The 22,555-nt window shown below is 34.6% G+C and overlaps 2 protein-coding genes across 18 annotated transcripts in view; one reads left to right on the top strand and one right to left on the bottom strand.

The window, feature by feature from the left end:
- Nucleotides 1–164: 164 nt before the first annotated feature.
- Nucleotides 165–2,900, top strand: LOC124430918 (ell-associated factor Eaf). The gene is made up of 7 exons (XM_046978163.1): nt 165–524; nt 613–763; nt 928–1,159; nt 1,225–1,458; nt 1,628–1,920; nt 1,998–2,160; nt 2,281–2,900. Exons 1-6 carry the CDS (start codon nt 516–518, stop codon nt 2,096–2,098), a joined length of 1,020 nt encoding a protein of 339 aa, XP_046834119.1. The 5' UTR covers nt 165–515; the 3' UTR covers nt 2,099–2,160; nt 2,281–2,900.
- A 214-nt stretch (nt 2,901–3,114) lies between these two features.
- Nucleotides 3,115–22,555, bottom strand: part of LOC124430819 (peripheral plasma membrane protein CASK) — a 127,374-nt gene continuing 107,933 nt past the window's right edge. For 6 of the 17 annotated variants that reach the window (XM_046977932.1, XM_046977924.1, XM_046977946.1 and 3 more), the window contains 9 exons: nt 22,364–22,438; nt 13,503–13,532; nt 10,807–11,044; nt 9,761–9,817; nt 7,836–7,955; nt 7,625–7,741; nt 7,442–7,549; nt 7,186–7,361; nt 3,115–7,093 (listed from right to left, as the gene is read on the bottom strand). In XM_046977932.1, coding sequence (XP_046833888.1) covers nt 6,914–7,093; nt 7,186–7,361; nt 7,442–7,549; nt 7,625–7,741; nt 7,836–7,955; nt 9,761–9,817; nt 10,807–11,044; nt 13,503–13,532; nt 22,364–22,438 — 1,101 coding nt within the window. In that variant the 3' untranslated portion in view covers nt 3,115–6,913. The remainder of the gene's footprint in view (nt 7,094–7,185; nt 7,362–7,441; nt 7,550–7,624; nt 7,742–7,835; nt 7,956–9,760; nt 9,818–10,806; nt 11,045–13,502; nt 13,533–22,363; nt 22,439–22,555) is intronic. The other 11 variants (XM_046978055.1, XM_046977939.1, XM_046978027.1 and 8 more) reach the window with 6 other exon arrangements.

The raw sequence follows: 22,555 nt of genomic DNA, 5'->3' as shown, positions 1-22,555 counted from the left end.
TATCGAATAATAGTATTTATGATACATCATATATTAAATAGGTTTATTAAGTTTCTTACAGTTTGCTATATTATACAGGACGTCTTTTTATTGGTCGCGATCAGTGAGCAAGCGGTTTCATTTTCAATGTCTATAACCAATTAAATTATTTGAGGAAGGAGTGAATGGATTGATCATATTGTACATACATGGATATAATAATTTATACTATGTTAGGGACCTCGCAGGGACAATTTCACTTTTAGTAGAAACTTTCCGATTGTACTGATTGGTAAAATTGATACTAAATTAGGTCAATGGGATTTTTCGTTGAGTCGAATTAGAGAGTTAGAGACTCTTTGATTTTATTCTTATTTATCGTATTACTCAAGCCATTGTGTTTTGTCTAAAAATATTTTATAAACTTGAATCTTCGTTACGTTACAATTTAAGTTTGAAAAATTGAAATTTTATTATAAGTGTTATACTAAAATGCTGCAATTATTTTCTACCATATTTTGCCACAACACCGATTGATGCATACGGTATGATGATTAGTGACCTGTTAATAGCGTTAAAATAAATATTTTTGATATCTTACATGGCATTGATTAGATGAATTATACTGATTAGATGAAGTCGATTCCTTCGATTGCTGAACATAATACTCGATCTGCCAGATACAGCATGGCTGAAAGACTTGGTTTAGGTCCTGAAGTTCGGGAATTGAAATTAGGACCTTCTTTTACTAATAATAAATCAACAGCATTCCATACACTTAAATGTAAGTCTCCATCTGTTTGTTTTATCTTCCATATCTCTCTTTCTCTCTCTCTCTCTCTCTCTCTCTCTCCTTCTCCTTCTCTTTCTCTTTCCTTCTCTCTCCTTCTCTCTGTTGCTTTTATATAATACTCCTTATATTTATGCTAATCTTTTTCCATTTTTAAGATGATTTTAAACCAGCAAGTGTAGATGTGTCTAAAATGGCCAGAGTAGATGTTGGAGCAAATAATACTATGACCGTTACTGTTCCACATTTAGATGGAGCAGGTATTCCTCATACAGTGTTCAAGGGTTCTCAGAGGCCTTACCATAAAGAATGTGTTCTTATAATTGATAGAATAACAGGAGAAATAACTTTAGAAAAGTTATCTGCGAATGTTCAAGTTAAAAAGACTCGGTATGACTGTATTATATTAATCTTTAATTCAATAAGATCATTGTCATAAATCCTGTGTCTTTTAGAACAGAACCAAAGTCTCAAGTACATTTGGGAACTTCTACGACAAATAGTATTAATAGACCTATTACACCTGTGGAAACTAAGAAAAGTCCGACTCATGGTAGGCCGACTAATAAGGCAAAAATTGTAAACCGTAAAAAAAGAGATCCAGTAGTTCAATTGCATTCAAAGCAAAGTAGTCCTGTTCAGATATCACCATATCATGGGAAAAGTCCACCAAATTCAATATCTGATAGGTATTAATTAATTATTATAATATTATTTATAATTATAATATTATTTATAATTATTATAAAATCATTAATTTCTTTTGTTATATCAATATTTAATAATTTTCATTAAAAAAATTAAACGTTTATTCTTAAATTATGAAAATATTAATTTTAAATTTATGCTCATAAACAGTTTACCAATGCAATCATCGACAGCACAATCAACTTTGGCTAGTCTTCCAATGATTAGTTCAGAAAATGATGATTTCCCTATGATATCACCGATGTCATCATTCGTAGCATCCCAATCTACGAATTTAACCAGAATGTCTCCAATAATGAACACTCGGCCTCCTGTACAAGCTCCAGCTGCTGCAGATAGTGATGAAGAAGCTCTTAGCGATTCAAGTTCAGGAAGTTCAAGTTCGGATAGTTCAGATAGTGATTCTGATACAGGAAATGTTCCAGTACCAACAGCAACTAATGGTATGTATTAATACAACATTAATCTCTTTTGTATCATTAATTATATTTAATTCTTTAATATAAAATCATGCTATTAGGTAATTCTAACGGTACGACTTTATCACCAACGTCGCTAATGCCAAATAACTTACTAAACGAGGATTTACAGCTGTCAGAATCAGAATCTGATAGTGATTAATAATGATTTTTTAAAACGGTAAAAGTAATAAAAATGTGGTCTCTATGATAGATATGCATGAGGTAAGAATATTAATATTCATTATTTATAATGCAATATGTTTGATTGTTATTAGAATTTTTCTTTGAGAAAATGTTCTAATAATATTAATTGTAATTTTTATACCTGTGTGTAAATTTCAGAAAGATCTTATTATGAGATTACGTGTTATTGTGTATTTTCTAATCAATGACATATATTTGCAAAAAAAAGAACGAATGGAAATATTATATTGTTCGATTCAGAAATCAACAGCCATTAATATGTTTGAAAATGAATTAAATTTGATTGTATATAAAAGATATACCATCCTATAAATATAATGGAATAATGAACATTATATGTTCAACGAACAATTTCATTTAATAATACTTGAAAAGAAATATCAGATTTTATTTCATGCAAGGTCTTGAATTGATGCTGTAATATGGATTGATTCTAATATAATGCAAAAATAGAAGAAAGTACTCATTATGAAATATTTATGTTTAATGGATATAATATACTAATTTATTAATATTCTGTTTTAAGCAAATTCTGTATGTAAATTAAGAAATGATACCATAGATACAATAAAAAAGCTACTTTTAAATTATATAAAGGGCATTATCTATATGAAAGATGTATTTGCATAAAAAGGATAGTTAGGTTGTAAAAATGTTAAGTGACTAATATTATTTAAATACATAATCTTAAATACCATGATCTAATAGAAACTTCATTCATCTATGCATAGTTGAAATAAAAACTTGCTATAATTAAATTGTCTATAGATCATTTAAATCAAGTATTCCTATTTGATCTATTTCCATTATAGCATTTAATTTTTTCTAATGGAAAATTAACCAGCAACAATATAGATCCTTTTCTTTCTAATATTTTTCATTTAATCTGATAATAACTTATCGTCAAAGATAATTTAAAAATTATCTAGTACTAAGGGTCATTGTAAAATCGAATAAAGATTAAAACTTTGATACTTTGGGCTAGTTTTATTAATTCAATTAACAACGCGTTTATAATACTCTTCGTCTCTTCCTCTTATTTATAATTATATAATTTTAATGAACCGTTATTGTTTTCTTTAGACCCGTCGTCAACATCTTAACATAACTCACCCACGTTCACGGACACGCACACTATAGAAGCACGCAGGATCATCACGATTATTATCGTAAATCGTCACAGTCCTTATCGTCGTCGTATCGTCATTATCATCGCTATCATAATCATAATCGTCATCAGTTTACCATCACCGTTTCGTAATCATCGCGTAATTTTTATTTATCACCATCACCAATCATTATCATCGTAACAGTCATCGTTAGATTATCACTCAACGCACCTAGTATTTAAACTGGATATGGCAGCTACAACTTATAAGAAGTGTATTACAAAATCACTTAACGAATCGTTCTCATCGCGCGCTCCGACGATAATTATTAGTACTTTTTTTTTCTTCGTTTTAATTTTTTTAATTTTCTTTGTTGCTCTTCTTTTGTGTCTCCATGCACGCAAAACACTATCATTCCGACGGGCTAATAAGTAAATCTAACTTTTCTTGTTTTCTCTCTTCTTGCTCTTTTTCCCATTCTTTTCTCTCTCACGCGACGATCTATCTCGTCTTAAATACTCATATACGATCTTACGGGATCTGTTTCGTTAAACACCTTCGACAGTTTCTCGTGCGTCGACTTAAAATGTTAAAGATTAAAACTTTCCCCTTTCGTCTTTTCCTTTTTTCTTCCTAAACAATACCGAAGTACCTGAGAGGATCGGATTTCGACTTTTATTTAATACCATGATCTATTGAATCTTTTTTAAAAATGATATATAATATTATGTATTATAATGCAAGTGTCTTTCTCTCTCTCTTTCTCTCTTAGAAATTGCTACGTACGCCAGTTATATATATGTCTCTATATATAGGAAGAACGTAGGAAAACGAGCGTATGTGCGTATATTTTTTCGAGATCATAAAACGGTCACGAGTATTTACGTCGAACGCGTTCGAAACAGAGCCGCATGATTTTTGTATTCATCCGTTAAATCGTTCATTTCATTTCTTTTTTTTCTTTTTTTTCCTTATTCTTTTTTTCTTTTTTTTTTTTTTTACCATATTCCTTCCTAACTTTATCTTTTAATTATGACGCTCTTCGTTGTCCCGGATAACGAGATACCGCGCGTTTTCGCCACTTCGTCATCGATTTTTTCCACATGTATTTATGTATATATGTATGTATGTATGTATGTATATATGTATGTATGTATATATGTATGTATGTATGTATGTATGTATGTATGTATGTATGTATAGTGGATCATGAATTTCCTATTATCTCTCCTAGTACTTCGTATTAATTAGTTTACACAATTCATTTAATCACTTGCAATTGAATTCACCTATAAATCTTTTAAATCCTTGTTAACACTTGTCTCGTGAAACGCATATGTTTTTGTCTGTCTATCTGTCTGTCTGCTTTGTATGTGTGTATGTGTGTTTGTTTAGGAAATCAATGGAAGTATATGAACGTGTTATTTTCTTTTAGTACACGTGTGCGTACTCCTTGTGTGTGTGTGTGTATGTCTGTCTGTCTGTTCTGTTGTGTGTATGTGAGAGAGAGAAAGGGGAGAGAGAGAGCGTGTCAGCAGCGTGTTAATTTTTTTGTAATTATTATTTTCACGTAGCTTGTAGTGACTATCTATTTTATTAGAGTTTACGTTTTATAAATATCTTATAATAAGACGCGCCTTGTTCGCTTCACATCCTTCGATCGTGCGCTTTTTGTACGAGGGTGTTAACAAGAGAACCGAGAAATACATCTTGCGATCGATGTGTGTGTGCGTCTACGTGGGTCGCCTACCTTCGTTATTTCTTATTTGATTTTGCGAGAGTGAAACGATCGGTAGTTGTAGCATCGGCAAGCGATTCAATGGATACGAATGAAGCGTACAAGAGGGCTAAACGGGGAGGACGAATATCGAACGAACGAACGAGCGGAAGTGGATTGTTCGTCGTGTCTGCAGGGCTTGAAAAGGATGGAAAATAGGAATCAGAGGGTGGAAGGGGGGCGGGACGACGGGGGATGGTAAGGGGTGGCTAGAAAAAGCTCGAACGTCGCGGATGGAAAAAGTGAGCGGGATGCGAAAGGAAAGAAGCTGCCATGCGCTTTTATTTTTTATTCGTTCTGTCTTCGTGAATACTTCTTTTTTTTTTCTTTTCTTCTTTCTTCTTCTTTTTCTTTTTTTTTTCTGGCGAAAGAGGCCTATACGAGTTTAAGATATTGGAAATAGATACTAGAGGAAACCGATCAAGTTTAATCGATCTACTGCTTAAACACTATTTGGTAAAACGATTGACGACTCGAGGAGAACCGTCTTCGGTCGATTTTTCTTCTCTTATACGTTTCTTTTTTTTTCTTCTTTTTCTACTTCTTCTTCTTCTTCTTCTTCTTCTTCGTCTTCTTCTTCGTCTTCTTTTTCTTCTTCTTCATCGTTTTGCTGTCTTTTTTTTTTTTTTTTTTTTTAAGGATTGTACGAACGAAACGCTTATTTTATTACGTCGTAGACGAAATACTCGTATTTTTTCTGTCGGGATGCGTTCCTCTTTTTTCTCAATTTCTCTTTCTTTTTCTTCTTCTTCTTCTTTTTCTTTATTCGTTAATGATTATCTTAGAGAAAAGGAAGATAGCAACAGTCAGCAGATATGAGCCGGCCAAATCGATCAAGATAGATATTTTCGATATTAATAGTTTGTTTCATTTGTTAATCTCGTGGGCCGATACATTTTCTTTTGTTCATTTTGAAATAGTATTCTATAGTATTCTCTCTTTTTGTAGTCTTTGGTACCCGTAGAGAGGTTCCTTGTTTTATAAGTTCGTCTTTTCCGCAACGACGCCGTGTGAGAAATTTATGAAAATCTTGTGAGACAGAGAAAGAGAAAGGAGTTAAAAAGAATGAGAGAGAGCGAGAGACAGAGATAGAGAGAGAGAGAGAGAAAGAGAGAGAGAGAGAGAGAGAGAGAGCGAAAGGTTGATCGGAGGTTGAGAAATGGAGGATAAAGGACAGAGAGAAAGGGGGAAAGGATAAATAAGTAAAAGATAGAAGAGATGGTGAGGAGTCACGTTAGTTCTAAAGGAGAACTAGTTCGATAATTTTAATTTAGCGAGTTTGCGCATAGATAGGCTTTTCCTCGCGAAGATATTGAAGGAGTACGTTGAAGGGTTCGGGTGCTCGCGAGGAATCGAGTTTCGGATCGAACGAATTCGTCGATGTAAGTTTGAAGATCGGAGATCTGATAAATATCGCCATCGTCCAATAGACAATGATCGAGAAGTGACTCGTTTGCGCGAAAACTCTTCCACTGAGCGTGGAAAATGTCTCGACGTGACAAAGCCATCGATCGGGACGTTCTCTATTTTCTTTTGATCGCTGCTTTCATTTCTTTCTTTCTTTCTTTTTTCTTTTTTTTTTTTTTTTAATATATTCTACCTCGAACCTCCGATAAAAGAGTACCGTCGAATGTCGAGCGATGCTCATATTTGAACACTTCACAAGGACACGGCGATAGTTATAAATTTGTGGATATCGTTCGACTCGTCGACGATTAATCGCCGTCGCTTTCACCGTTGCTCCCTTCGACTTTCAACAACTCGCTCGAGAACGTTCGATCGCGATCTCGATCACGTTATCACGTTATTATTTTTATCATTGCTTCATTCTCGAGGAGCCATTGCAATCTGCGTTGACTATCTGTCGAGATGGCGAGGTCCTCTGTCAGTAGACCCAAGAAACCGGCACCCATTGTGGCGTCGTGTGAACTCGTTCGATTGCTGCCTCCAATTGGGCGATCGTCTCCTCGATGTCGTTGTTCACGATGGTCAGGTCGAAGAAATGTCCGTACGCTTGCTTCAACATGTCGGATTCTTTCGCCAACCGTTCCAGGCTACCGTCGTACTACAAATTATACAGGACAATCCGATTAATGTTTGACCTATTTCTTAGAATCACATGCGATCGATGAGAATCGATAATTTATCGGCACTTACGTCGGTGATGTTTTGAAGTACTGGAGCTGCAATGAAGACAACGTACGGAGCGAACTCGGCTGTACGTAGGACTTTCAATGCTTGCGGTTCTACATCCAATATCGCCATTCTCCCTTCTTCATGAATCTTTCGAATAGTTTCCAGTTTCGTTCCGTACATGGCATCCTCGTGTGTTCCTAAGTATTTGAATAAACCATCGATTACATTCAAGCGAACTTAGTAATAGAATTTTCAATGGAAATAGTCTAATACACACCATATTCGAGATATTCATTAGCAGCGATGTCAGCCATCATCTCGTCGTGCGACACGAAATAATAATTACGTCCATTTTCTTCGTCAGTTCGTGGAGGCCTCGTTGTATCTAAATGAGTAAAATAAAAAAGGATTTTATTCATTATTTCCTGTCGAGATTCGATAGTTTTTTAAAGATACTCACGCGGAATAGGATAGGCATATTTATCGGGATGCTTCGCAATAATCGTATTCTTGATGTGTCGACGACCAACACCGTGTGCTCCCAGTAAAACCAGAGTCTTGCGTTGGAAGGCAGGATCTGTAAAAAAAAAATATATATATATATAATGTAATTATAGTTTTTCTTTATTATTATTGTTAAATTCGTAATATTAATAATAATTAACACTCACAGGGAAGTTTAACGACTTCCTCATAGGTGACCAGGTCCAGCTGATCGAAGACTGCATTATGTTTCGCAAGATACTTGTCCTTGTATTGCTTCTTCTTCCTTCCGAATATCGAGCAATTCACTGTAAAACAAAGATTAATGTCAGAATTCGTAAAAGTAACGAATAACAGCGTCATTTTATTCAATTTAATAACTTTAACGGTGTATCTATTTCATTCGATATGTGTAAATTTTATAAATTCAGCCAGTATATATTTTCTTTAATTTGTAAAAGCAACAAGTCAAGCTAATTCAATGGTAAACTCTAAAAAAATCATTACTGTGATGATAATAATAATAATAATAATAATAATAATAATAATAATAATAATAATAATAATGACAATAATAATTATAATAATAATAATAATAATAATAATAATAATAATAATAACAATAATAATAATAATAATAATAATAATTTTGCAGAGAGTACTGTCATAAAATACTGGTACAGCGGAACTCGTGCAACTAAATACTTTGCGAGCATTTGAAGATCTTTAAAAGCATACAATCGCTGCTTTTTTTTTTTAGAGCCAAGTGTGATCGATTATATAGTGTCATATTTATTAATTTTGCTTTTGTTAAAGGAGAAGCTTCCTTAGGGCCTTATTTGGGCAGCTTGCTTGTTCGATATCGTCGATGTCGAATGAACGAAGCCAGAAACGTTGACCACGCTAGTCTTTTCTGATTAACGTAAAGGGAAAATGTTTTACAATAAAGGATACGACAAAGGTACAATTTTCTTGATTCTTTCGATTGATTTAAATCCTAATGAATTCACTTCGAGTTATCTTCTAAATGAGATCATCAATTCTTTCGATATAAACGAAAACTTAATCTCGATCCATAGAGAGAAAAAGTAAATTGTTTAGGTATACAGTTAAAAAGAAACCATAATCAAAATAAGAAATGGGAATTCTCATTGAAAGAGGGATGTTACGGCAGGTCGCAATATAGAATGTCAAGGACAATGTATTGGGTCGATCTCTCTTTTCATGTGTGAAGTTTTTAAAAGAAATGTCATAATCGTGTATATTTGTAGACGATGTACGCTTGTCTGTTTGCTTCTTAGCGAAAAAGAGGAATCGTGCTATATAAGCGTTAAGTGAAGTACGTGACATGATTTGCTTAGGTACGGCATGCATCCTTTAAAGAAGACTATACGTCCAACGGTTCAAGGATTTCGATGGTTTTTTAATATGTTGAAAAGTAACTGATCATACTTCAATTTTATTTCAACGAATTAAAATATCATCGATAGTTAATACGATCCATTGATAATATCGTTTCCTATTTCAATTTTCGTGCGTCACGATAGAGAAAGAAAAAGAGAGAAAGAGAGACTGGGGGGGGGGAGGATTGAGGAGAGAAAGAGAGAAATATCAGCAAAGTGTTTCTGCATTTATTAAGGCATGACGGTCAGAAGCTTTTCGTGTAATTCGTTTTTTTTCCCTTCAAAATCTGGAGGAAATAAAAAAAAAAAAAAAGAAAAAAAAGAAAATATGTCAGAGAGATGAATTAATAAAAAGTACGTATTATATTAGTATATTTTATCAATTATTCCTCTTCCTGCGGGCGTAAAAATGATTAACTTAGATATATGCTGAAATGGATATGTTAATAAAACTGGAACGACGTTTTCAGATCGGACGAATGATAATATGTAAGTGGTATCGAATGGAGTGTATAGTATTATGCGAATACGAAGATTGTGATTGTATAACGAAGCCCATCTTCGATCGTTCATATCGCTGTGTCTATTTCTGCAATCCCGAAGAATCAACAACGCGTGTGTTGGAAGCATGGAACGAGTGTTTTTGTAGTTCATGCGACTACGCGTTCCTACATGACTCTACGCGTATCTACCTGAAGGCAGGACCATACCTGTCGAACCGTCGCAGCCTTCGGTGTGAGAAGAACATCCTCCTTCTCCTTCAGCATCTAGCCCACATAACACAAAACAATATGATATATCACAGCAACCATCTACTAGTTTTAAGCTGGTTATCTATCAGACTTTATTCTCCGATCATTATATATTTTTTTCCTTTCCTCTTTGATTTTCTCTTTGTCGTTATTTCGTTCAAATTGATTAATATCATTTCTTTGTCTATTTCCGTTTCTTTTTTACTTTTTTTTTATTTTTTTTGTTTAAGAATAACAACTTTCAGCTTCTCGGTGCGTTCTCTCTTCTTCATTAGTACTCCTCCATCTTTCCTTCCATTTTTCTTTGATAATCGAGCAAATACTCATACAAGAACAACGATTCCAGAGGATAAAGACGATCAAAATAAAATTCGTCCTTTTAGTTTCCATATCAGAAAGATAATCCTGCGATCTGCCGGTGTTCCCGTCGTATTTAAAACGAGTTCTCTCTCTTTTATTTATTTTTTTTTTTTTGGAGGTCTCTTTCGTATTCCCTTGAAACGGATCGTTTCCTTACCATATTACCATAAAAAGAACTATAAATATCATTCAGTCTAGCCTAATGCCATCGTGAAACGATTCGCTACGATTTCGATGATATTACATCAATCATAATTAACGTTCGTAATAAAGTCAATTACGATTCTACTTTCGCTAATTAATTAGCTCATCAGTTTATTGCTATACATATAGATACACACATAACATACACAGAGCATAATACAAACAGCTGTGGAGTATCGATGAGATAACTTTGGTTCTGCTTTTCTTTTCTTCTTTATTATTTTTCTTTTTTTTTTATTTTCTTTTTAATTAAATTTACAAGGGAGATAAAGGAAAAAATAATCTCGAATTTTATCTTACGAGACTTTTTCCTGGTAATAACGTTACGATATACGATATTGTATATCGAACGGAGTGGCTAGCAGGTTGCGTGCTACGTGAATGAAGTATTTCTTTTTTTTACTTCGTGTCGTATAATATAGCTTATAAATAAAGATTACCTTGTTCCTGCTTGTTCTTTTCCATTGCCATACAAGCAATACGCCATTCCTGAAGTTCGGGCGAAGGAATTAGACCCGCGGAACCAGCCGCGTTGTCCTTACGTGCTTGCCACCAATGATGATCGTCCTTGCTAATAATCTGTAGGATGTCGCCTGTTTTAAAGGCAATGCCGGCCTGTGCGCACGGTATTAGTTCGTCTTCTAAAGGATCGTAGTCAAATTGTGCGCGCACGAATATCTGTGAATACATATAGAAAAATATTACGATATATTTTTACAAGGAAACATATCATATATAGATATTTTTTTTTTCCTATCGAAAGGTCGATTAACAGAAAAGCGAGAATCAGTTAATGAAAGAATTTCAAGGAAGAAAAAAATGATTGATCGATCGATCGGGTTTTAATGAAATTTTATATGTACGTAAAAGTTAATAAAGAAACAAAAAAAAAAGAAAGGAAAAAAAAATGAAGGGCATTCTCTATCGACCGCAAGCCATGGTAAATAATCTGTCTTTGATCATTTGTTTCGATCGCTGATGAGATCTACTAAATGGTTGCAAGCTAAAAAAACTATACGTACTTGTAAAGACGTATGTATGTTTATCTAAGTTCTCTTTCTTTTGCTCTCTTTTTTCCTAAGGAAACAAAGAATGCGAGAGAGAGAGAGAGAGAGAGAGAGAGAGAGAGAGAGAGAGAAAGAGAAAGAGAAAGAAAATTGCAAGCTATCAGCTAAGAATTCTTGCAAAAGTATACAGCATACGGATCGAAAGATCACGTTGTTATGGATCATTCGTTTTCATGATAAAGCTGAAAAATTACCATATCTTCCGTTATTAAATGCGGAAGTGTAAACAGCGATCGAGCCGTGATACGACTTCGTTCTATCGTTTAGAAACAAAAATAGGAGAAATTATCAAAGAAACAGGGTTGATGATTGTTAATTAACGCTCTTACAAATGAATTCACTAAGAGACATGTAATCTGTCAAGTAGTATCACTGGCTTTTTTGTTTGTTTATTTTAATCATTACAATGGGTGCATTGCAAGGCGATGATGTGAGTGGGATGATTGTCGAGATGTTTTTAAGTAATAATTAATCATTGACAATACATTTACAACCAGCTACTCGTCAAGTTGTCCAAACAACGGATTGTTTGTTAGACCTTTTCTTTTCTTTTTTATGTCTTTTTTTTCTTTTTTTTTTTTTTTTTACATTTGACCCACCAAAGGAAAGACGTCTTACGCATTAGCTACGTCGAAAATGGATTAATTAGATCGACGTGCGTCTAATTAGCGCAACGATCCTCTAGCAATGCAATATTTAAAGACGATATAGTTTCTCTTTTCCACAAGAAGCTGAAGCACTAGTTGTTGCACATATGTATGATGTATAAAAACAGAGACAAACGTAGGCACACACGCAATATAGTACAAGAAAACGCGCGCTGCAGAAATGCACTTTCGGGCTCTACTTTGGCGGTGCGTGTAAATAAGACGTCGTAGTTGGAAATGGACCGGCGATTTACAATAGTTTTTATTATATGAATTAAAATATATACGTGTGTTTATATATATACATATATATATATATATATATATGTATATACGTATATATATATGTATATACCATATCATATGTTGATATATATATACATATATATATTTTTTTTTCGATATCTCAATCTATCTATCAATCTATGTACATATATATATATATATATATATATATATATATATATATATATATATATATATATATATATATATATTTGTATATATGAAGGGAAATATTGTGCCTTGCCGGTAATACATGATAAATTGATTAAGGTAGAAGGATGTGAGATGCGATTTAATTTCGTGGCGAGCTTGCGGATAACGAAGGACTTACAGGTTGTTACAGGAAGACATTAAAGTTGTGCGATCGATAGATCGTTAAATGATATTTCAATTCGCAAAGTTCTGTTCCAAGTTTGAAATAATTTGAAGGAACAGCGACGATGTTATTTGCTTGAAATACGAATGAAACTATGAGACTGCATTGATTATGATTGCACGTTCTATGTCGCTATGTTGTTGAACGAAGCTGAACCAAAACAAAGGATCATTGATTTGAGAAAACGCTTTTACTGCGTTTTCTAAGCTCGTACGATGGCATGCGTGAGATCTTTTCTAGAGTCTACACGTATTTTTATTTGCATTTAAAACATGTATCGTGACGAGCGCGCGAAAAAAAAGGAAGAAGTAATGAACAAATCGCGACATTCAATAACAGCGGAATAGGTAGAGACCTACTTTTCTGCAGTGGCGTATGAGACGTGTTGTAAGAGAAGTGGAGAGAGAGACAGAAAGAGAGAGAGAGAGAGAGAGAGAGAGAGAGAGAGAGAGAGAGAGAGAGAGAGAGAGAGAGAGAGAGAAAGAGAAAGAGAAACAGAAAGAGAGAAAGAGAGAGAGAGAGAGAGAGAGAGAGAGAAAGAAAGAAAGAAACGGAAAAAGAGATAGAGAAATAGAGAGAGAGAGAGAAAGAGTGAATCGAGGGTACCAGTCGAGTGGAGTAGTTCGGAGGGACGATAAAATGTGCGTGTGCGTGTATATGATTTCATGTGTGTTATATAGATGTGTTGGGTAATATGTAATAAACGCATAGCCTTCTAACTACAGCAGTCCAATCACACCAGATCAAGTGGCGGTACTTACTAACACTGGCAGAGGCCTAATCCTGAACAACTAGAGCGTTGAGGAAACAGAAAAAAGGAAGATCGATTAATTCTTTTTATGTTCGTTCAGTCGCATTAAGACGAAGTTTGCGGATCATTTTGAAAATTCTTTTTTATTTCTCTTTCTTTTCTTTTCTTTTTCTTTTTTCTTTTCTTTTCTTTACTTTTCTTTTCTTTTTTGTTTCTTTTTTTTTATTCCTTTTCTTTTCTTTTCTTTTTTGGTTCTTTTCTTGGTCGCTGTTGTTACGAAACAGAAAGGCACAAAACGTCACAATTAAATCAACACCTAACGTTGGGCCATACGCGTCAACGCTTTCGAGATGCACGGTGCTTGTGTTCTCTTCCGGTGCATGCAGGATTTTGCTTTTTCTTTTTTTTTTGTTTTGTTTTTTTTTTTTTTTTTTTTTATTATTTTTTTGTTCTAATTAGTAGTTAGACCACCGAGCTAGCACAACATAGAAATGATCGTACTTTGATCGTACGAATTGGCGAAGAGAAAAAAAGAAAATTCGTGCTCGCAGTAGTCCGACATCACACGCACAAATAACGTTACAAGCGAGTTTTACTTACTGCGCTCGTTCGAGATAAATCGTTGCGAAACTATCCTTAAGTTTTTCCTATGGTAAATATATAAAGATATACAAGCTCTCAGGAAGAAATATCTCGTTATTGAAGAAAATCGAAAAGAGATCACCCGATTTTTCTCGATCGATCGAGCAAGATTTACAAGCTATCAAGAAACGTTACACACACCTTTCGCTCCATAAAATCGTCTACGTCGTCCTCGCGATGATCTCATTGCAACGGTACGTTTTTTCTTTCGCTTTTTTTTTCTTTTCTTTTCTTTTAATATCATTCTATTTTGTTTTGATATCGACAATATACGTAATTGAAAGGAAAATATTAGAATAAAAGAGATATGGAACGCGTGATACAATAACGAAGAAGTAATGTGCTTGTGAGACAAAACACGAGGGAGAAGGATGATTAATTAGGAAGACAATGATCATAAACATTCTTCACGTTTACACCATTATTAGTTTCCTAGAAATTAGTATATACAATACGATCCCATTGATAAAAAAATACGAAGAGGAGTCCGTGCGTTCATGCTTAACGACATGAAAAAAAAAGAGAAGAATGTCAAAAATTTGTTAGGCTGCACCGTTTCAACAAAATTCACCGCGCCATCATCGTACCCCGTTTTTACAGTAAGATCATAAAAGGATATACATGATACGTGTGAAGGTCGGAACGGTAGCTTGCGACGTGCATGAAAGAACTCTGGGTTTTATTATAGAGACACGAGGAAAAATGAGGGGCAAATGTTGTTGACGATCGTGGAAAGGAAAGTTTGGCCGTCGAGGGTAATAGATTTTTGGTATGGTCGATGTTGGAACAGCTGAGAGCACTTTAAGGTGGTAAAAAAGACAATTTCTAGACAGTGATATAGCAGGTACTGCACTATCGACAACTCGTCTGGTGGACTGACTGCTGCTGATGCTGCTGAATCCTCTTGTCGAATTTCCATTCGAAGGACTGGGTCTGTATTCTTGGCTCCAGGAGCAATAGTTATTATAACATCCTCCCGTTCCTGCTTTTTTAAAAGACCTTACACGGGCGAATTAACTTTTCATAAAAGTGAAATCAAGTAGGGGAACATTTAGGAAAATTATCCCAAGTGAAAATTCACATCCCGTAACACTCTTGTGAATTTTGCTAACCTTTGTGGAACGTCTCGTCGAAGGTGTGCCGTGGACTTGACGGGTCCCAGCTGTTGGCAGGGTGGTGTAATGATCGGATAATGACAATGAGATTCTATCGAACGACATTTTACATATTGGGATTTGGGATGGCGAGGTACAAACGGGGCGTAGAACACAGAGATATAAATTTTACCTACTCAATCATCCACGCTTACTGCAATAATATTTGTGTGAAGTGGCATTGTAAGAAGTGAATTACAAAGGGGGGAGAAAGAGACAGAAAGAAAGGTGACAGAGAGAAAGAGACAGTCACAGAAAGAAAGAAATTAGATGGAGAGACAAAGAAAATAAGAGAGAGAGAGGAGAGAGAAAAAGAGAGAGACGTTGTTTGGGAAGAGACAATGTTCTCTGTAAAAGAAAAATTAGATTCGTCCACAACAAATACAAAAGATGCTACGAGTAAATGAAAAAGTAAAAGTAAAATAAAAAAAATAATTGAAAGGAAACAATGGATCAGCGATTTGTAAAAAATATCAACGTCGTAATTATTCAATTAGACGATCAAAACAGTGTAACATAGATGATAGAAATTTTATTTCGCGATAAGTATCTTTAAACGGAGAATATTTATTATGAAGATAGAATGTATTGCATGCTAGTAGTGCGGTCACGGCATTTATACATTGTATATATGCATATGTATGTATGCGTATGTGTATGATAAAATGGGATCGATCGAAATGCGCATCGGTCATTGATTTTATTTGTTTATTGCAGACAGAGAGAGAAAGAAAGAAAGAGAGAGACAGAGAGAGAGAGAGAGAGAGAGAGAGAGAGAGAGAGAGAGAAAGAGATAGACAGACATGGAGACAGATAGACGGATAAACATAGAAATACAAAGTGAGTGATAGAAAGAGAGAAAGACAAAGATAGAGAAAGGGATCACGTTTATATAGAAGCTTCGTGTGACGAGTCGTGATGTTCCAGCAGTTTACGCTTTATTATGTCTTCGTACAATATGCTGTCGTAATAACGCCGCCGTTGTTGCTGCCGTTGCGGTTGCTGTTCTCTCTCGTAATGTACACATATAGTCGTAGAGAGACGTCTAAGAGATACGAAAGATGTTCGGCCGAAGTCGTCGAAACTACAAATCTACGTATGTACGTATGTACGTACGACTTACGCGTTGGCATTTAAATTAATGCCCTTATAGAGTATAATGCTTCATCTGGTGCTTTTCATTCGCTTATGCATTATTATTATTATTATCATTATTATCATCATCATCATCATTATCAACATCATTATTATCCTCATCATCATTATAATCTTTATTTGTTATTTATCATACCATTTTCTTATCGCGTAAGAATGAAATTTGTATCAGATATTCCGCGAGATATATCGGATAAAAAGGATAAAAAAAAAAAAAAATAAAAAAAAAGGGTAGCTCGCCCGTTGCCCCTTCCCTTGTCATCCGATACGATTGAATATAAGCGGATAGTTTGTCGAATGCGATTTCGATCCGCGATTCACTATTGAATAATGCATCTTCGCTCGGCCGACCAAGCAGGAATATTTCATAGCGTTGTTCGATACCGTCGAAATACTATCCCTCAGTGAATAATCCTTATAGTACAATAAATAGGCTAGCACGTTTTGTAGCATGCATGCTACAATATTATTTCTCTTCTTGAACCGATTTCGATCTTTTCCATTTCCGTAAATCTATGTTCGATTTTATTTCTTTTTTTTTTTTGGGGAAATGATTCGAAAGCAACCGCAATGTACGACAATAAAAAGCAGAATTAACTTTGTGAGTTGTATGTAACGCTCGATAAACTTCAAATCTCGTATAACATACAATATATAGGCAACTATATATCTTCAACATACTTCATATCGCTTTTATAAAATTCAATCAAGTCCCTCCCCCTCCCATTTCCTGTACTATATCACACGTATAAGCACTATATGTAACACATACGTAGCACACCGCAAGAGTGAAGATGGGTGATACGTAATATATCGCGTCTAACTAAACTCGTTCGTTCGATCAATCGATATATACCTTCATACATAGCTGGGATGATCTACAAAAGTGCACCATCGAATAGCAAACTATACCTTGATCACACATTACAGTGAAGAACGAAAAGAAAGAAAAAAAAAATATATATATATATATAAATTAGTTAAAAATCGAGAAATATTTACAAATCGTGGGAATCACGTTTGTTTTATTCGAAATATATGGATTAAGAGATTGAAATTTATACGAAACGAAATTATGTATTACCGCATATATATGTATATATTTTCGATTAGGAATGACTAAGGGATAGGTAAATACTGCGGTATTATTAACAGCCCCGCTTTTTACCAGCTTGTTCGAAGTCCACGCAGTACTTCGATCGTCACGACGATCGTTCGTCAGGTACAAACGAAGCGATGTATGCGTGTTTACTTCGATTCTTCCACAGGGGGAAAACTGAGATTAATAAAATTCCATGAGAAAACAGTTAGGCCTGAAAAACTAAATTATCGTGAAAAAGTAATAAGACAAGAATAGAATCTCTTTCGACACTGACGAAAATTTATCACGTTCGTTTACCCTCAGCAGCATGTAGAGAAATTTTTGCGCATAGAATTGAAAAGAAAAAAAAAAGAAAAAAATAAAAATATAAGAAAAGAAGAAAGAAAGAAAGAAAGAAAGAAAGAAAGAAAGAAAATACACCAGATTTAGGAGTCAGAATAAAAAAGAAGAATGATATCCACGCAAAGAGAATGCTGTTCCATTTTATTAATGAATCCATGTTATTAATGAGCAATCAAGCTTAACGTAAATCGAACTAGCGTCACTAATTTACGACAATGGAACAGGTAGGTACTAGGTATCATATCGTATATCTCGCGTATATAAAGCGTGCGAGCATGTCGCAGAAGAAAAAAGAAAGAAAGAAGATAGAATATCTCGAATAAACGCGTATCGATTTGAGAAGTCACAATGCAAAAAGGGCTAATCGAGAAAAAAGAAAAGCTCTTACGTACGCAAAGATATCCTTCATGCGGGTGAGGGTAAAATGAGGGGTGTAACAAAAGCTTCCTTATACGACAAAAACACAAACAACATTCCAAATAACATATGTCGAATAAAACGAAATATAGTGCATTCCTTATGTATCTTTCAAAAATTACTTGCTATCGATAAAAAAAGATAGGTGTTCGAATAAACGATGTTAAAAAAACGATAGATATAGAGATAGGTAGGGAAACGTAGAAATTGTAGAAAGAAAGAAAGAAAGAAAAAGAGATGAAAGATTTCTAGGGATAAATTAGAGAACGATATAGATGGGGACATAGGGAAACGAAGAGGAAGGAAAATATAAATAGACAAAGAGAATAAGTAGAGAAAGAGAGAAATAGAGAAATAGAGAAAGAGAGAGAGAGAGAGAGAGAGAGAGACAAAGAGAGAGATAGAGAGAAAGAGAGAGAAAGAGAGAGGAGAGAAAGAGACATGCACGCGTCGTGGACTCGAAAGCGCCGACCAAAGCGTTTTGTTACACCGCTCGTACCGGATTAGCGCTTTTCTCCTTTTCCATTTTTTTTTCTTCTTTTGACTTCGTTAAAAATATATTGACACTATCACATTGTAGTTAGCTTTGATCAGTTAACAATATTGTCCTATACGAATAAATTCGTTGCTTCGTGCTATATCCATTTAACGAGACATGGCATGATGACTCTATAACTCGTTATTTAGAATTTCTATTCATTGGAGTCTCGAACGCTGTAGATGTATACGTATACATGTACGTGGCAAGAGGAAAATCATGCGACTGCTCGATAATATGCAATTGGTGTCGATCTACTTAACATTTCTCTTTTGTTCTCTTTCAATTCTTTCGAAGGGCAATTAGGCTGCAAAAGTGAACGTTAATGACATTTCTCTCATCGTTGTGAATTCACATTTAATAAATTTCGCAAATTTCATGAATAACGCGAGCACTCGCACATCCCCTGCAACATTTTCCCATGGTCCATGCACGCAGCATCCACGAATAAACGCAGACACGAGAACTTCATTTCGAATCTTTGCATTTTTAACTTTTATTATTATCTAAATTATATTTTTTTTTTAAATTTAACCGAATAAAATATTGAAGAAAATATTAATCGTGAAATGCAAAGATATACGAAAGTAGTTCTGTTTACGCGTTTGTGTTTTCGCGTTTGCATCATGTGCATGCATCATATTCAGGCACAATACAATAACTGAAGGAAGAAAAGAATCGAATAAATCGATAAATAATTTCGAAATCTTTCCTGGAACTTGCGTATCGAGCACGATACAGCTTACTCCATTGATACATAATAGATAATCTATAGTAATAATAATAATAATCTCTTTCTACGTGTTATTCGCAGAATCTTCTAATCAACTATATATCTAAAAAAAAAAAAAAAAAAAAAAAAAATAAGCTATACCTAAAACGAATATTTTCTATACAATAGAGATATGGATATAGAAGCATGTATCTATTCTAATTTGGGAGGAGAAATAGAGATAGACAGATTGGATAGATAGATAGATAGATAGAGAGAGAGAGAGAGAGAGAGAGAGAGAGAGAGAGAGAGAGAAAGGGTGGAGGTAGAGAGAAAAAAAGACAGAAAAAAGAGATAGAGAAATAGATAAAGAGAAAGAGAAAGAGGATGGGATTCGATCTTTACTTTTCGAGGAAGCAGTAGAGTGTAATTTGGATCAGAGTGTGGACACTATATGCGTTGGTAAAAAAATTGGGAATGCGAATACGTATAGTCCATAACGGAACGAAAGAGAAGGAGAGAAGAGAGAGAGAGAGAGAGAGAGAGAGAGAGAGAGAGAGAGATACGGGAGATAGAAGCGGAACTCGAAATAGTATTCGACGTATACAGACGCGCGTATTTACTGACCGGAATGTCCAAATGACGGGACGGATGAATTAATGGGTACGCGAATGACATCGGAAAAACGTAAACGTTATTGTTCGAGGAAAAAGCGAATCTCGACCAAAACGGTGTTTGCCACCTTTCGATTATTGCAGATATCGAGTAGACGCAATAGGACGAATTATATACTTCGTGAAAAAAAAAAAAAAGAAAGAAAGAAAGAAGTAATTGAAAGAATGCGAAATGAGTTTTGCCGATAAATCGATCGTTAGGATTTTATCGTCCATTTTCCTGAAAACAAAAAAAAAAGAGAACAAATCGTTCTATCGTTGCATTATCAATTAAAAAGTTTCGTTGAATTGATTTTAATTTTGATCGTCGAATACGATTCGTTTTGCTGTTTATATTGCGATTTATCGAAGTTCTACGTATATATATTTGGGAAATCGGTGAAATATTAGCAGCACGCTCCTCCAACAGACCGTCTTTATAGCCGTGGGGAAAGTAATTAAATCTAAAATCGCTTGAGATGAGATACGTGTCTCTTTAAAAGTGCAGAACGTGTGGAGATATTTATCTATTGATTTTTAAAAAGAAAGAATTCTATCCTACGTATCGATAGATTTTCTAGATCATTCAAGAGAGTTATTATTCTTCGTCGAAATAGATAGAAATATAACGTGTAATAATCCTTATGCAGTATTCTACTTCTTCTTACGCGATGAAATTTGCTTAATTATTCTATGAATAATCGATTATTATTATTACATTTGAATTTATGCGAAGCAACGCTTTCTTCATGAAATGTTCTTTTCGAGAACATGCGCATCGAACTACTATAAATATGAAAGTTCGTTTTTCGAACGTCAACTTTTAATAAAATGCGATTCTAGCGATCTAAACTCACTATAATTATTACAAGCTCTCAACGTTTTTAAACATTCATCGACCGATAACATCTGTAATAGACACTCTAACATAGGAACAGTAAAATCTATTTGGAGTTCATTCTTTTTATCAATAAGATAATTAAACACAGAAGAAAAGGATAGAATCGTCGAAGTTGCGAGATTTTGTTCAAAGGCCAATAACTTAAATCACAGAGATTTATTATATTGAAAGGACTAGTCGTCTAATGAGTAATTAATTTAATTAATGCTATATTAGAGTCGCTTAAATAACTACGTTGGAAATCCGAATAATAATTCTTTAAAGATTTCCTCTTTTGTGACTAATATGCTAGATAAGCTTCTTGACTAATATATAAATGTTCTTTGGCTAGAATTCTATAATTAAATCTAAAACTGAATCTCGGCAAACTTCGTCAGCCAGGATTTTCGAGCATTCAGGTACGTAAGGACGTAAGCAATTCGTTACATCGTAATATTATATGACTTTGCTTTTATATCAATAGTTTTTTCTACATTTACTTCGATAAAATACAGATCATATTTATATAAGGGAAGCTAAAAAACCGAACTACTTGACTAATATTTATCTAAGGAATCAATATTCATTTACATCAATAAATCGACTATGAAACTTCGACGATCGATCGCTTACGGAGATTTTATCTCTATCTTACGAAGCTTCGTGAAAGATCAATCTTTTGAATAGAAAAAGGAAACACCGAAAAGAATACGATGGTGTGTGAGCCATCGATCTCGATCTCGATTTCGATCAAGAAAGAGAGAAAGAGAGAGAGAAAAGCAGGAAGAAAACTATCGTTTGAAACCTTCAATCTAAGTTAACAATCCGAACTCTTGAAACGAGATAAAGAAGAGAAGCAAAAAGCCATCATCGTTGTCTTTTATGCAGTGGCTGATAAAAGGAGGCTGGAAAGAGGTCTAATCTATCTAAGGGCTCAAAGCACTTTACGAAAACTATCGAAGAAAAATCGACCGAAGAAATAGATTTAAGATTTTCGTGAACGAAGAGCCGAGAGCGGATTGAGCCGACGTTTAGGAGTACTTTCGGTTGAGGAGGAGGCGCTTTTGGATTTCGAAGCTTTTGAATTCTTTGACGATTTCTCTTTGCTTGTTGTCGAAGATACGCTGCTGGTGTTACTAGCCGTTGAAGTTTTCACCGATTTCCCGGATTTGTGCGCGACACTCCCCGAACTTGTGCCCGAAGGCGTAGTTGGAGGTATAGGATTTTTGCTGTTGGTATTTGGATTTTGGGACTGGAGATGGGTTTTGGGGCTTACTTGTACCTCGCAGGGGGGTGGTGCGCTCCTGTACGATGGCACGATCTTGAACGTCACCGATCCTCGTGCTTCACGCTGAAACAAGACGATACATACTTCATATTGTGGAGGAAGAGAAAAAGGTATCGGTTATTTAAATAAAGATAAATTTGCGTTTTGGGTAATATATATATATATATATATATATATATA

The sequence above is a fragment of the Vespa crabro genome, chromosome 1, assembly GCF_910589235.1.
Source record: "Vespa crabro chromosome 1, iyVesCrab1.2, whole genome shotgun sequence".
NCBI lineage: Eukaryota > Metazoa > Arthropoda > Insecta > Hymenoptera > Vespidae > Vespa > Vespa crabro.
The sequence above is the reverse complement of the archived record's forward strand: the minus strand, read 5'-3'. Positions and strand labels throughout refer to the sequence as shown.